This window comes from Tinamus guttatus, unplaced genomic scaffold, assembly GCF_059628265.1.
Source record: "Tinamus guttatus ecotype Peru unplaced genomic scaffold, ASM5962826v1 Tinamus_guttatus_pri_ptg000291l, whole genome shotgun sequence".
NCBI lineage: Eukaryota > Metazoa > Chordata > Aves > Tinamiformes > Tinamidae > Tinamus > Tinamus guttatus.
The window spans coordinates 947,640-959,311 of NW_028288825.1; the positions used below are offsets into that span (position 1 = coordinate 947,640).

Below are 11,672 nucleotides of genomic sequence, written 5' to 3' on the forward strand. Positions count from 1 at the left end.
CCTTCCCCGGGCCGCGGCACTTTGTGGAACCAGGGAAAAAATAGAAAATCACTCAAAAAAAAGTAATATAAGCAAGCAAACAAAAACCTGAACAAAAAGAGCTGACTGGGGATTTTTTTTTTCTTCAAAATACACATTTCCAAGCCCGCCTTTTTTTTTTTTTCTTTCTTTTTCCTTCCCTCTCCATGCACGGCAGCGACGCAGCCATGGGGCTGCTTACGGTCGGAGCGCAACGAGAACGCAAAAACACGCGGAGGGAGCAGCCAAAACGCCCAAGTTTTGTCTGTGGATTTTACAGTAGTCATTGCCAAAATAAAGGAGAGGGTAACAACAAGAACAACAAAAAAAAAGCATCGAAATTCAGCAACCCAGCCGGGGCCGGCACTTCTGCTTCCCGAACGCTTCCCGGAGCGCCCCAATTCCCCCGATTCTCCCCAAATTCCCCGTTTCGCCCCTGGGAGGGACAACCGCGCTCCGCGCAGCGCCTTCCCCCCGCTCCGCGCACCGAGGCGCCCCCCTCCCCTAACCCGAAAAAATCATAATAGGAAGAATGAATTTTTAAACACGCCATTTTATTCCTCTTCCCCGCGGGAGGAAAGGAAGAAGCTCGGAGGAACCACGGACGCGCCGCGATTTTTTTCCCCATTTCTCCTTCCCCGACGCGAGCTGAGTGAGGCGCAGAAGCAAAATTTGGGGCAAAACTGCTCAAAATCAGTGAGGATATCTTTTTTTTTTTCTTTTTCTTTTTTTTTTTCGCGGTCGCGCTTCGCGGAGCCTTACCCGGGTGCGAGTGGAGGCTGATGCCCGAGGCGAGGAACTTGCCGGGCGGCAGCGCGGCCGGTAGCCCCGCGGCGAGCGGCCCGGCAGCGGGGGCGAGGCGGCCGGCGGCGGGGGCCAGGCGGTGGCTCTCCATGGCCAGCGCGGAGAGCAGCGGAGGGGGGCCGTGCACCGAGCGGGGGGGCCCGAAATCTCGGCCATCCATCATCCACCCGCCGCCTTCGAGGAGTCCTTCGGGATCGCAGGCGGTGACCCCCCTTTTCCTCCTTCCTCCGCCGTTGTTGGGGGGGAGGGATTTGTCGGGGGTTGTTGTTTTTAATAAAAATAAAATAAAAATAAAAATCAGAGGCTTGGCAAAAATAAGGCGTCCAGGCGTCCCATGGCGCGGTGCAGGGAGCCGGCCCCGGCGCGGCGGTCTCGGTGCTGCCTGCAAGAGAGACCGGGCGGGTGTGAGGCGCGGAGGGCTGGGAAAGAGCTGGGGCAGCGCGATGTATACATATGCATATATATTTATAGATATAAAAATAGCAATAATAATAAAAGGGGAGATTACACGGGCAAAGCGAGACCAGCAGCCCGCGCGGGGGGAGCGACACCCCGACGGCAGCGGCTGGCAGGGTATTTGGAGCTGGCGGCGGAGGAAAGGAAAAAAATAACGCGGAGGAGGGGAAAAAAAAAATTTCCCCGTATTTTTCTTTTTCTTTCTCCCCGGGTGTGGGGGGAGAGGACTTTAGTCCCACTTAGAGCCGCTCCCGGGCGGGCTGCTGGCCCCAGCGCCCCGTCGGGAGAACGAGCTCGGCAGCTCCGCTGCCCGCGCTCCGCTCTCGGCTCCGCCGCCGCTCTGCGAGGTTCCAAAACAGAACATTTCACAGCTGCTTTTTTTTTTTTTCCCTCTTCCCTTTTCCCCCCCTCTGGAAAAAAAATATATATACTATATATATATATAGGTATTTTATATAAACGTATATATATACACGTATGTATCCAGCCCGCGAGGACTCGATCCTGGTGGCGGGGCGGGCGGCAGCGCTGTCCCGGGCGCGCAGAGCGGCTCCCTGCCCGCTGCCGCCGCGCCGAAAAACAGGCGCAAAAGATTAAAAACGGGTGGAAAATAAACGAGGCAAGAAGAAAAGCCAAGCAGCGAAACGCGCGCCCCACCGCCTCGGTGTTTTTAAACCCGGAGCAGGAGCGGCGCGGCACGCACTGGGGGCGCGGGCGAAGAGGGAAGTTTGGCCGGCGGGAAAGGCGCTTTTGGGGAAAAAAATCCAGGCTTTGGGTGTTTGCGCGTGCTGCAGGAGGAGGGGGGAGGCAGCCCGCGCGCCCGCCCGCCCCGCCGTCCTACCTGGGTGCGCTCAGGCCGCCGTGTCGCGGGCCCGGGCGGCGGCGGGGACCGGGCGGGGGGTGCCGGGTCGCCGCCCGCCCGCCGCCGGCTCAGGGGCAGCGCGGAGGCGGCGCGGCCGCCGCGCCATAGACCGCGGGGGCCCCGCGGAGCTGCGCGACGCCAACCCCCTCGGCAGCGCCCCGCGCGCGGCGGCGCCGCTTAAAGAAAAAAAAAAAAAAAAAAAAAAAAAAGAGAGAGAGGGAGAGGGAGAAAAAAAAAAAAAGGAGGGGGAGGGGGGAGCGGGAGAGCGCGCGGGAGGAGGGTAAAAAAAAAGGCGGAAAAAAAAAATTAAAAAAAAAGAAAAAGCGGCCGCGCTCGGGCCATGAAACGCGCATTGTTCTCCCGCGCACCCCTCCCCCCGGCGGGGCGGTGCCGCCGCGCGCCGCGCATTGGCCGCGCGCGCTGTCACTCCGCTCCAGGGTAAACAGGCGCTCCCCCCTCCCCTTTCCCAGCGCCCGCCCCGCGCGGGCCCGCGCGCCGCGGCCGTTTCCAGGCCCCCCCCGACCCCTTTTTTCCCAACCCGCCGCGGCGCTTGAATGGGCCGCGCCGGCGGTGAGAATTTCTCGCGGCCGTTTCCAGGCTCCCCCCTCCCCCCCCCCGGCGGGCCCGAGTGATCAAAATAGAAGCTGGTTGTAGCTGCGAGTCTTTTCATTGCGCTCTATTTGGTGAAAACGCTGTCAAGTTCCCCATTTCGGGGAAGCTGCCCCTGGAAAAGCGGCGGGAGCAGCCCCCCTCGCCTCCATTTCTTTTCCTTTCCTTGTATTTTATTTTATTCCTTTTTATGCTTTTCCCCTCCTTTGCCAAATTCCACCCCACCCCCCAACGTCCCCCTTCCCGCCCCTTCTCCTTCAGCTCTCCAAAACACTTCCCAAGTCGGGGCGGGGAGGAGGAGGGGGCGGGAAGCGCAGGCGGCTCCGCTCCCACGGCCCCGCCGCGGACAAAGCGGCCATTCAGGGCCGCCCTCCCGCCCGGGGGGTCTCTCCCCGCCGCCCCCCAAACAACCCGCCTCCCCCCTCCCCAAATCCAGCCCCGATGGGGGCCGCGCAGCGCCTCCCCCGTTCCCCAAAAGGCTCCAAACTCAATCGCCCGCCCCCTACTTTTGTTTTTGTTTCCCCTTAATTAAACAAAAAAAGCTTTTATAAAAGCGGCGGGGGGAGGGGAAATCTAGTGTAATCCGCACGTCTACATTAAAAAAAAAATAATAATAATAACAATAATAAAGTCGATTCTCTCCAGCACCGCCCGCGGGAGAGTTTCAAGCCGCCCGCGGGCGCCCGAGGCGGTTTCCAGGCTGCCCGGGGAGGGGGGAGGACACCGCGAGGTGCCGCGCAGCGCCGCGCACCCCCCGCGCCCCCCCGCGCTCCGCTCGGGGGAAGCTCGCGCGCTTCCCGGGGCGCCGTATTTACCCCGGTGCAACGTATGGATTTTGCACGTAAGGCGTATTGGCGGGGCGGGGGGGGGCGCGTATTTATGCGCTGCGCGGAGCGCAATCCGGGCTGCGCTGCGGCAGCGCCCGGCGCAAGCCCCGGTGCTTCCAGAGGGGGTTATTTTTCCTTTATTAGACCAAGAGGGGGGTGGGGGATACGGGATTGGATAAAATATATATTTTTATATATATGGCTTAATCGCTTTTATGTGGCTTTAAAAGCATATTTTATAAATGTTTAATGTTTTCACACCCGGCTCCTACACGTCGCTGTAATTGTGACGGGCGAGGGGGGGCACGCCATAAATCACCGCGTTTGCTCATAAAAATCCTGCCCGCTCGTCCCGGCTGTGCCGAAAGGGCGGGGGGGGGACGTCCCCCCCCCCCCCCAGGGCGGGCAGCGCCCCCGGGTCCCCGCCGTGGCTCCGACCCTTCCTCCTCCTTCTCCTCTTCCTCCTCCTCCTCCTCGCTGCAGGCGCAGCGCGGCTGGGAGCCATCTTGTAGCAGGGCTGGGACAGAGCTGCTGCCAGGGACGGGGCCGCCCTTCCGCGGCAGCTACTCCCAATATATATATTTATATACATATATATTTGCAATTTATATATATATATTTTTTTTTCTCCCTGCGCGGGCTCCTGCCGCGCCGCGCGGTCGCTCCGCGCGCAGCTCACTCCTAGGGCACTATTTTCCCCTATTGTTCCCCAGTCGGGGACCCCGTTGAGGGTCCCCCCGGCTTTTCGGGGACTCCCGAGCAAAGGGACGGCTGCGCGGGGGCGGAGGGGGTGTCGGGCTCACGTTTTCCCCGCCGAGCTGCCGCCGGCCCTCGCCACCGCCGCCCTCTCCAAAGGCTCCTTTATATTTGGGACAGGGGGGTGCAGAAAGCAGCGCCCCCCGCCTCGCCCCTGCCCGGGCGCCTTGGCCCGTTCCCGCGGTGCCGGCTCCTTCCGCACCCGCGGTGCCGCTGCTCCCGTTTTCCCTCCCTGCTTGTTCCACTTACCCCACACTTTTTTTTTCATTTTCCTCCTTTTCTCTTTTTTTTTCTATCCCCATTTTTCCTTTTTTTATATATTTTTTTTCTTTTCCCACTTTTTTTCCCCCCTTTTTCCTTTCGCCCTGTTTGGACACGAAAGTCTCTCCCGGACTCGCCCCTCCTCCCGCCCGCGCCCGGCTCCGCGGTGCGGAGCGCGGGGGCTGCAGGTAGGACGGGACGGGGGGGCCGCCCCGGATCCGCTTCTCCCCTCGGAGGGGGTCCCTGGGGGGGCTAGGGGCGACCCCCCCACCTCCTTCCCCATTATAGACGCTGCTGGCGACTTGGCACCCTGGGGAGGGTGCCCAGGGGCTTGGTGGGGGGGTCACCCCTTGCTTGTCTCACTGAGACACCCCCCCGCTGCAGCCCTCCCTTGCCTGGGCTCTGAGCACTGCAAAGTGAGTGTGCAAATGCGGGAGCCGGGAACGGCCCCGTTCCTCTCCCGGGGGGAAGCAGCCCCCCTCCGCTTACAATATCTGCCCCCCTTGTCCCGTCCCGTCGCCCCCCTGGACGTGGACATAAAGCGTCTCTGCCGCCGCAGCCCCGCGGGCGCCGGGCGCTCGTCGCGCGCTTGCGGGACGGGACGCACGAGCTCTATTTAAAAGTGCGCAGTCAGGGCCCCGATTTAGCAAAGCGGCCGTAAATCACATTAAAACAGCAGCGGGGAGGCTCCCGCGGCGAGGGCTGCCCGGCCTCGCCTGCCTCCCCTTCTGAAGCAGAACTGTCCCCCCAACCCGATCACCCCGAGGGGCCTGCGAGGCGAAGGGGGTGTCCGTGAGATTTATTTTAATCCATCCTGATGCTGATCAGAAAAAAAAATGCTGGGCAGGAGGGAATAATTTGGGCTCTGCCACCTCATTCATCCAAAAGTGGCAGCTCCCCAAATCGGAAAGGAAAAACTTGTCCCCTGCTAAGCTGTGCCCAAGGAGGGAAGAGCAGGTCTGGGCTGGGGTGGGGGAACAGGGTAAGGAGATTCCCAGCAAACAGCTTGGAGCAGGGTGAAGAATTCCTGATTAATGAGCAGAACAGCTTGGGATTTCGTTTTTCCCCATAAATCCTGGCTGATTACAAACCCAGCGCTCAGCCCGCCTGCTGCCTTTGAACAGGCGGGGCGGCGTGGAATGAGCCACCGGAGCCGGTACCGGAGCAGGTACCGGAGCAGGTACCAGAGCTGGTACCGTGCTGGGGCCGGGGGAGCAGGTCCCTCCCCGTGGGGACAAGTTGTTCCCCCCGCTCCAAAGCTTTCTGCCAGCTCCGGGCTTTGCAAAGCGAAAGGCTTCCGAAACAGCAGGAGCGCGTGCGTGTGAAAAGAAAAGTGGGATTTTTCCCTGCGCGCCGCCCGCCAGCTGTGCCGGGCAGCGCTGCTGGATGCACCAGGACACCCTCCATGCGCTTGCTGCCCCCAGGACACCTCCCCAGCACTGGGGCTCTTCCCAGCACCCCGGACCGTGGCAGCATCCCCTAAATAATACAAAGCTTTCTGGGACCTGGGAATGTGTTGTTTTCCTAAGATGCATTTACACCGCCCTCCCCACCCCCCTGCACATTCAGACCCACTTGTCTTCCTTTTTTTTATTTTATTATTTTTCCTTTCTGCTGTCCACAGTGAAGGGGGAGAGCCAATCCCAGCCATCTCCAAAAGTTGTCTCTGTCCCTGCTCCTCATGGACCCTCTTGGCAGGGTGGCCACGGAGCAAAGTTGGGAAGGGAGCTGCCCACTTGCCTTTGTTCTGCCCTTCTTCAAATGCACCTCTGCTCGCTGCCTCTCCATTAAAGCACGGCAAAAAACTGGAAAATCCAGATTTGCAGCCTTGCTGGGAGCAGGGAGGCTAGCGGGGAAGGGAGGCCGGGCATCCACTGCCTCCCACGCAAGGTCCTGCTGAAGGGCACCCTGCAGCTTCTGCTCCCACATCCCTGTGCAAGCCAGAGGGAGGGAAGCAAGATCCATGTCCGCTCCAAAATAAAATAGCCCAAGTAGCAAATGAGAACTTGGCCTGCAAGGAAACAGCTCCAGAGGTTGCATGGAGGCTGCCAAGCTGCTGTGCAAGCTCCTCAGGATGCTTCTCCCAAGGCTAAAGGTGTCCTGGCCTTTTCATCCCACTCCAGGGATTTTCTTCATCCTGGATCCCAAAACAGCAGAAGCCGGATCCAAGACACGTGAGCCCTGTGGGTCTCCCCTGGGTACCTTCCTGACCCCTTCTCTATCTCCCCAGTCCACTTCTGCAGAGATAAATGCCAAGCAGAGACAGGAATTCAAGTACAGCACCCGGGTTTGCATCCTGCATCTAGGGTCTGCATCCCACATCCCAGGTTTGCATCCTGCTGGGCAAAGGAGGGTGTAAAACCCACCACTGCAGCAAGGGGAGAGGGGAGCCTAGTCCCAAACCAACGCCAAGAGCCCCCGTGTCCTACTGCCAGAGTGAGACCCAGCATTTTGGGGCAAGACCTGGCATTTTGGGACAAGCTTCTTCTCAAGGAGACTCTTTAGCATCCGGCCCATGGTCGGCATTTCCTTAAGGATGAGCTGAGCATCTCGGAGACAAGAAAGTGCCTTCGTGCCAGAATGGGAATTCCATGTCCTCATTCCAGAGTGGGAATTGGATGTCCTCGTGCCAGGGCGGGAATTCGCTACCCTAATGTCCGTCTTTGCCCGGAGCCCATCAGAGGAAAGCGCGGCAGGAGGGGGAAAGCGGGATTTAATTACAGAGCCGCACTGTGATTCTGCACACAGAGCTGGCTGCTGTAATCAGGTTACAAGAGCAGCTGATTTTCTTCACTCCCCTCCCTCTTTTTTTTTTTTTCTTTTTTCTTTTTTTTTTTCCCCCTCTTTTTTTTTTCTTTCATTTTTCCCTGCCCTTGGTCCGAATGAGTCACTTCTGTTTGGGTGTCCCCAGGTCAAGCAGCTCTTTGGCTTCCCCCAGGGAGATCTGCATCCCACCAATGACTTTCCCGGCTTTTCTTTGCCCCTTTCCCAGTTCCCTCAGAAACCCAATGAGCAGCAAGGTGCCGAAATCCCAGGAAAATGAGGGTTTCCTCTCCAGGGCTGCACCAAGTTGAAGCGGGAAGATATAAGCAATCCTCCCTGCCACTTCCCACCCTGGAGGGACAAATTCCATCAGATTTATCCTGTTTTCCTCACTAAATTTTGGATTGGGATGAAGAAGAAGAGCCTTTTCTGCCTCTGCCGGGATGGCAGGGGAGAAGAGGAGCAAATACATTTTCAGGAGCGATTTGGGGTTTCCAGAGCGGGGGCGAGTGATGCTGATACCGCCCGGGAGCTGCCGCGTCCCTTCAGGAATCTATTGTTGTCCCCGTGAATTCTTTTTTCCATTTCAAATACCAGGATTATTTCCCCGGGGGGTAATATCCTGTAATTTGAACACAATAATGGGAATAAATTACTTACTTAGAACTAATAACGACAGCCTGATTCCAATATATATAGGAACTGTAACAGCTTTGGTTAGTTAAAGTGTAATTGTGTCGACGGGTGACATTTTCTTTCAAAGGAATCTGAATGACTTTTAATTAAATTTGCCAGGGGAAGAGGAGGGGTGTCCTGGTGTGGATCCCCCCAGCTTTGCCCAGTCCTTGCCTGCAGTGGGATCCAAACCTCCCAGTGCTTCCCCGTCTGCCCTCATGGGCAACGTGAGGGGAGAGGGATGGGGGAGATGGAGGGATGGACGGGATGGAGAAAATGGAGGGAAATGAAGGATGGAGGGGATGGAGAGGACAGATGGAGGATAGGAAGGGATGGAGGAGACTGAGGGGTGGATGGGACTGAAGATGGAGAAGATGGAGAGGGTGGAGGTGATAAAGGACACCGAGGATGGTGCCGTAAAGGAAGGAGAGGATGGAGGAGATGAAGGGATGAAGGCTTGGAAGGATGGAGGCGATAGAGGAGTTGGAGGGATGCAGGACTGCAAGGACGGATGGAGATGGGCCTGGACCCACCTCGTCCAGCTCCTCCGGACACTCACGTCGCCGTCCCCGACCCGCTGCCCCGTCCCCGCGCGCTGCAGCGGCCGCAGGTTGTTTAAATCCTGCCGCTCAGAGGTTTGGCTCCTGCTTTATCTCCTACACGGCTGTTAATGCTCGGGACACATGTTTCCTATAAACTGTTGATATTTAACATACAATAAGTGTCCTATTAAATCGCAGTGACTGGCTGCATGTGGACCCAAAAAGAGCACTCAGGGGAGTGGGTGGATGGACCCCAAAACATCCCCCAAAAAAGGGGTCGGGCACCCTCAGGTGCTGAGTTGCTGCATCCCCCCATGATGGGCACCCTTGGAGCCCGAGCAGCATCCCATGGTCGGAACCATCCCCCTGGGAGAAGGGAATAATCCCATTCCCAGCTACACGCGCTGCGCTCCAACACGAGCTTCTCATTGCTGTGGGATGACACACGCCACCCCCTCCAAAACAAGGCACTTTTGGATTATTCTGTTTCTAATTTGGGGGTTGGAAATCATTTTCCATCCCTGCTTCCAAGCTAAACCATCCAAAAGAAAAAAAAAAAAGAAGAAGAAAGAAATCTGCTTTCCAGAGAGCCATGGAGGGGTCGACAGGAGAGGGAGGCGAGGGGGGAAGGAAAAGCCCCATGGGAAAGCTGGCTGTAAACACTGCTTCTCCATACCCGCCAATGAGGAAAACAGGCTAAATGCACCCAAAATATTTATGCTTCGTGAAAAAAAAAAAAGGAAAAAAAAAAGAGAAAAAAGAAAAAAGGAAGAAAGGGGGAAGAAAAAAGAAAAAAAAAGGAAAAAAGGGGGGGAAAAAAAGAAAAAAAAGGAATAAAAAAGAAAGGAGCGGCAGGCGCGCGGGCAGAGTGTCCCGCCATGCTGAGCAGCCGCTGCAAAACAGGGGTTTTCCGTGAGTCACCGGTGGGCAGCGCAGACCGGAGCACCCGGGTCCTGCCGGGGCTGCCACGGGGCAATGCAGGAAAACGGCTCCGGAGGGAGCACGGGAAGGCGCGAGGGCCGGGGCCTCCCGCCGGGTTTAGAGGCCGGGAGCTGTTTAGTCTGCGGCGGGATATTCCCGCGTCCCGGCAGCCTCGGGGCTGCAGTGTGGGGCAGATTCCCACTTTTCCTCCCTTTCCAGCTTCCCCCAAAACTGCACAGGAGGAGCCGGCTCCATCCATCCCCAGCTGCACAGTCCTGGTGCAGAGGTGGTGGCCGGGAAGAAATTGGGGGAAAAAAAAAAAAAAGAAAGAAACTCGAAACAAACAGTTTTGATTTATCGTTCACAAGAAGAAATGGAGCATGTTGAAAGAAAGCACAGGAAGTCCTGGGGACCATAAATCCTGCTCGGGAGCAGATAAAGCCAATGTGCTTCCATGCGCTGGGAAAGCAGCGGGGTTACGGCGAGGGCGGGCGGTTAAAGTTTAGGGAATCTGGGTTTTGTTGTGGGTTTTTCTTTTTTTTTTTTTTTTTTGGTTTAAAAACAGCAGCAATCGCTGCCGAGCAGCGTGATCCTGACTCGGCTGTTTCCAGCGGAGAGCGACGCCACGGGCTGGCGGAAAGGGAGCAGGAGGAGGAGGAAGAGGAGGAGGAGGAGGAGCGCCCTGCGCGCCAGGCGGCCCTGGGCACCCTCGGCACCTTCCCCCATGGAGGGGATAAAAACAGAGCCGAAAGGGACGGGGCGGCCGCGATCCCTGCAGCTCCCTCCTCGGCTGAGCCGCCGCTTCCCAGCGCTTCCCGGCTCCTTGCCGGGAGCCCATGGATAAGTCGGGATGCCCAGGAGGCTGTGGCTGCCGCGAGCTCCGGCCCCGCGGGACAGCGAGGATCCGGGCCGGGTGGCGGGGACAGAAACGGCACGTACTTGGCTCTGGCCGGCTTCCCTGGCAGCTCCGGCAAGGATTTGGCTGCGCAGGGATTTGGAAGCTGCCTTGAATGCAGAAGAAATGAGAAAAGCCTGAGAGCAACTTTTCCAAGCGCGGTTCGGCTCCGCGGCTCTCCCCTCCTTCCAGCGCACAGGGACGGTCCCCTCGTCCCCCAGGCTGGCCCAAGCGACATGCCGGGAGCTGAGACACTCGGGATAGGATGGAAGAAGGGAAAAAGCATCAGCCCTTCCGAGCCACCCTGGGGCAGATGGAGGATGGGATGGGGGGTGATTAAAAATAAAAAGAAGAGGCAGGAAAGTTTTTTTAGTTTTTTGGCAGGGTCCCAGCACCCGGAGGCAGTGGGCGAGGGAAGACGTCACGCGCCAGGAATGCGGCTGTGCGGGCAGCAAAGCGGGATCCGCGCGGGGATGGTGAGGAGCAAGAGCGGGAGCCCAACGGGGGGTTCCCCCGTGTCACCCCGGTGCCTCTCTGCAAGGCCGGGTTCAACCAGCGCAAATAAAAACAACTAAAAGGGGTTTCCGCAGCGCGGGGACAGGCGTCGCGGAGCTTTCCAAGCAGGCGTTTGAACCGGGTCCTAAACAGGGGGTTTAGCTCCGCTACGAAACTGCTTTTAATAACTCCTTGGCCTGGTGGCTGATCCGTATCTTGGGGACACATTTCCATGTTCTCCCTCCCAACGAGAGGCTGCTCCTGCTCCGCCGCTTCTCCCCGCGGGAGGCAACGATTGCTGCGACAAAACAGCAGCAATAAAACACAAACCAGCTGAAAAGCAGCCCAGAGCCTCCCTCTGCTGCTGCCGAGTGCGGGGATGCTGGGGAACACCGGGGGGACGCGCTTCCCTGCCCCATCCTGCCTGCTCCGCCCCAGGAAAACTGGGAGCTGCCCTGGCTGCAGCCAGCCCGGGAGGGCTAAACCAAGGGGAATTTCAAGCAGGATCCCCCCCAAAACCCACCGTTTCTGTAGGAATGAGAACATTCCCATGGCGCGGAGCTTTTGCCCAAAGCAAACGAGACTGCGAAGCCCTGGTGTGAGCAGGGAGGGAAGGAGAGCGAGGAGGACGTCAGGGATTCACTTGTTTAAATTAAACCTGCCCCGAGGGGGCATGGGTCACATCGCACTCATAGGACCCAGTGGAAAAGCAGGGATCCTCAGGAACGGCCAGGGATGCTCCCGGGGCATGCAGGGCTGCCTGCACCAAGTGGGGAAAAACACCTTCC

General features: G+C 58.1%; 1 protein-coding gene across 2 annotated transcripts in view; it reads right to left on the reverse strand.

Annotated features, from left to right (window-relative positions):
- The window catches only part of TNRC18 (trinucleotide repeat containing 18), a 51,806-nt gene extending 50,773 nt beyond the window's left edge, over positions 1-1,033 (reverse strand). For both annotated transcript variants that reach the window (XM_088527745.1, XM_088527744.1), the window contains exon 1: positions 781-1,033. In XM_088527745.1, the coding sequence (XP_088383871.1) occupies positions 781-985 (205 nt within the window). In that variant the 5' untranslated portion in view covers positions 986-1,033. The remainder of the gene's footprint in view (positions 1-780) is intronic.
- Between the last annotated feature and the right edge of the window lie 10,639 nt (positions 1,034-11,672).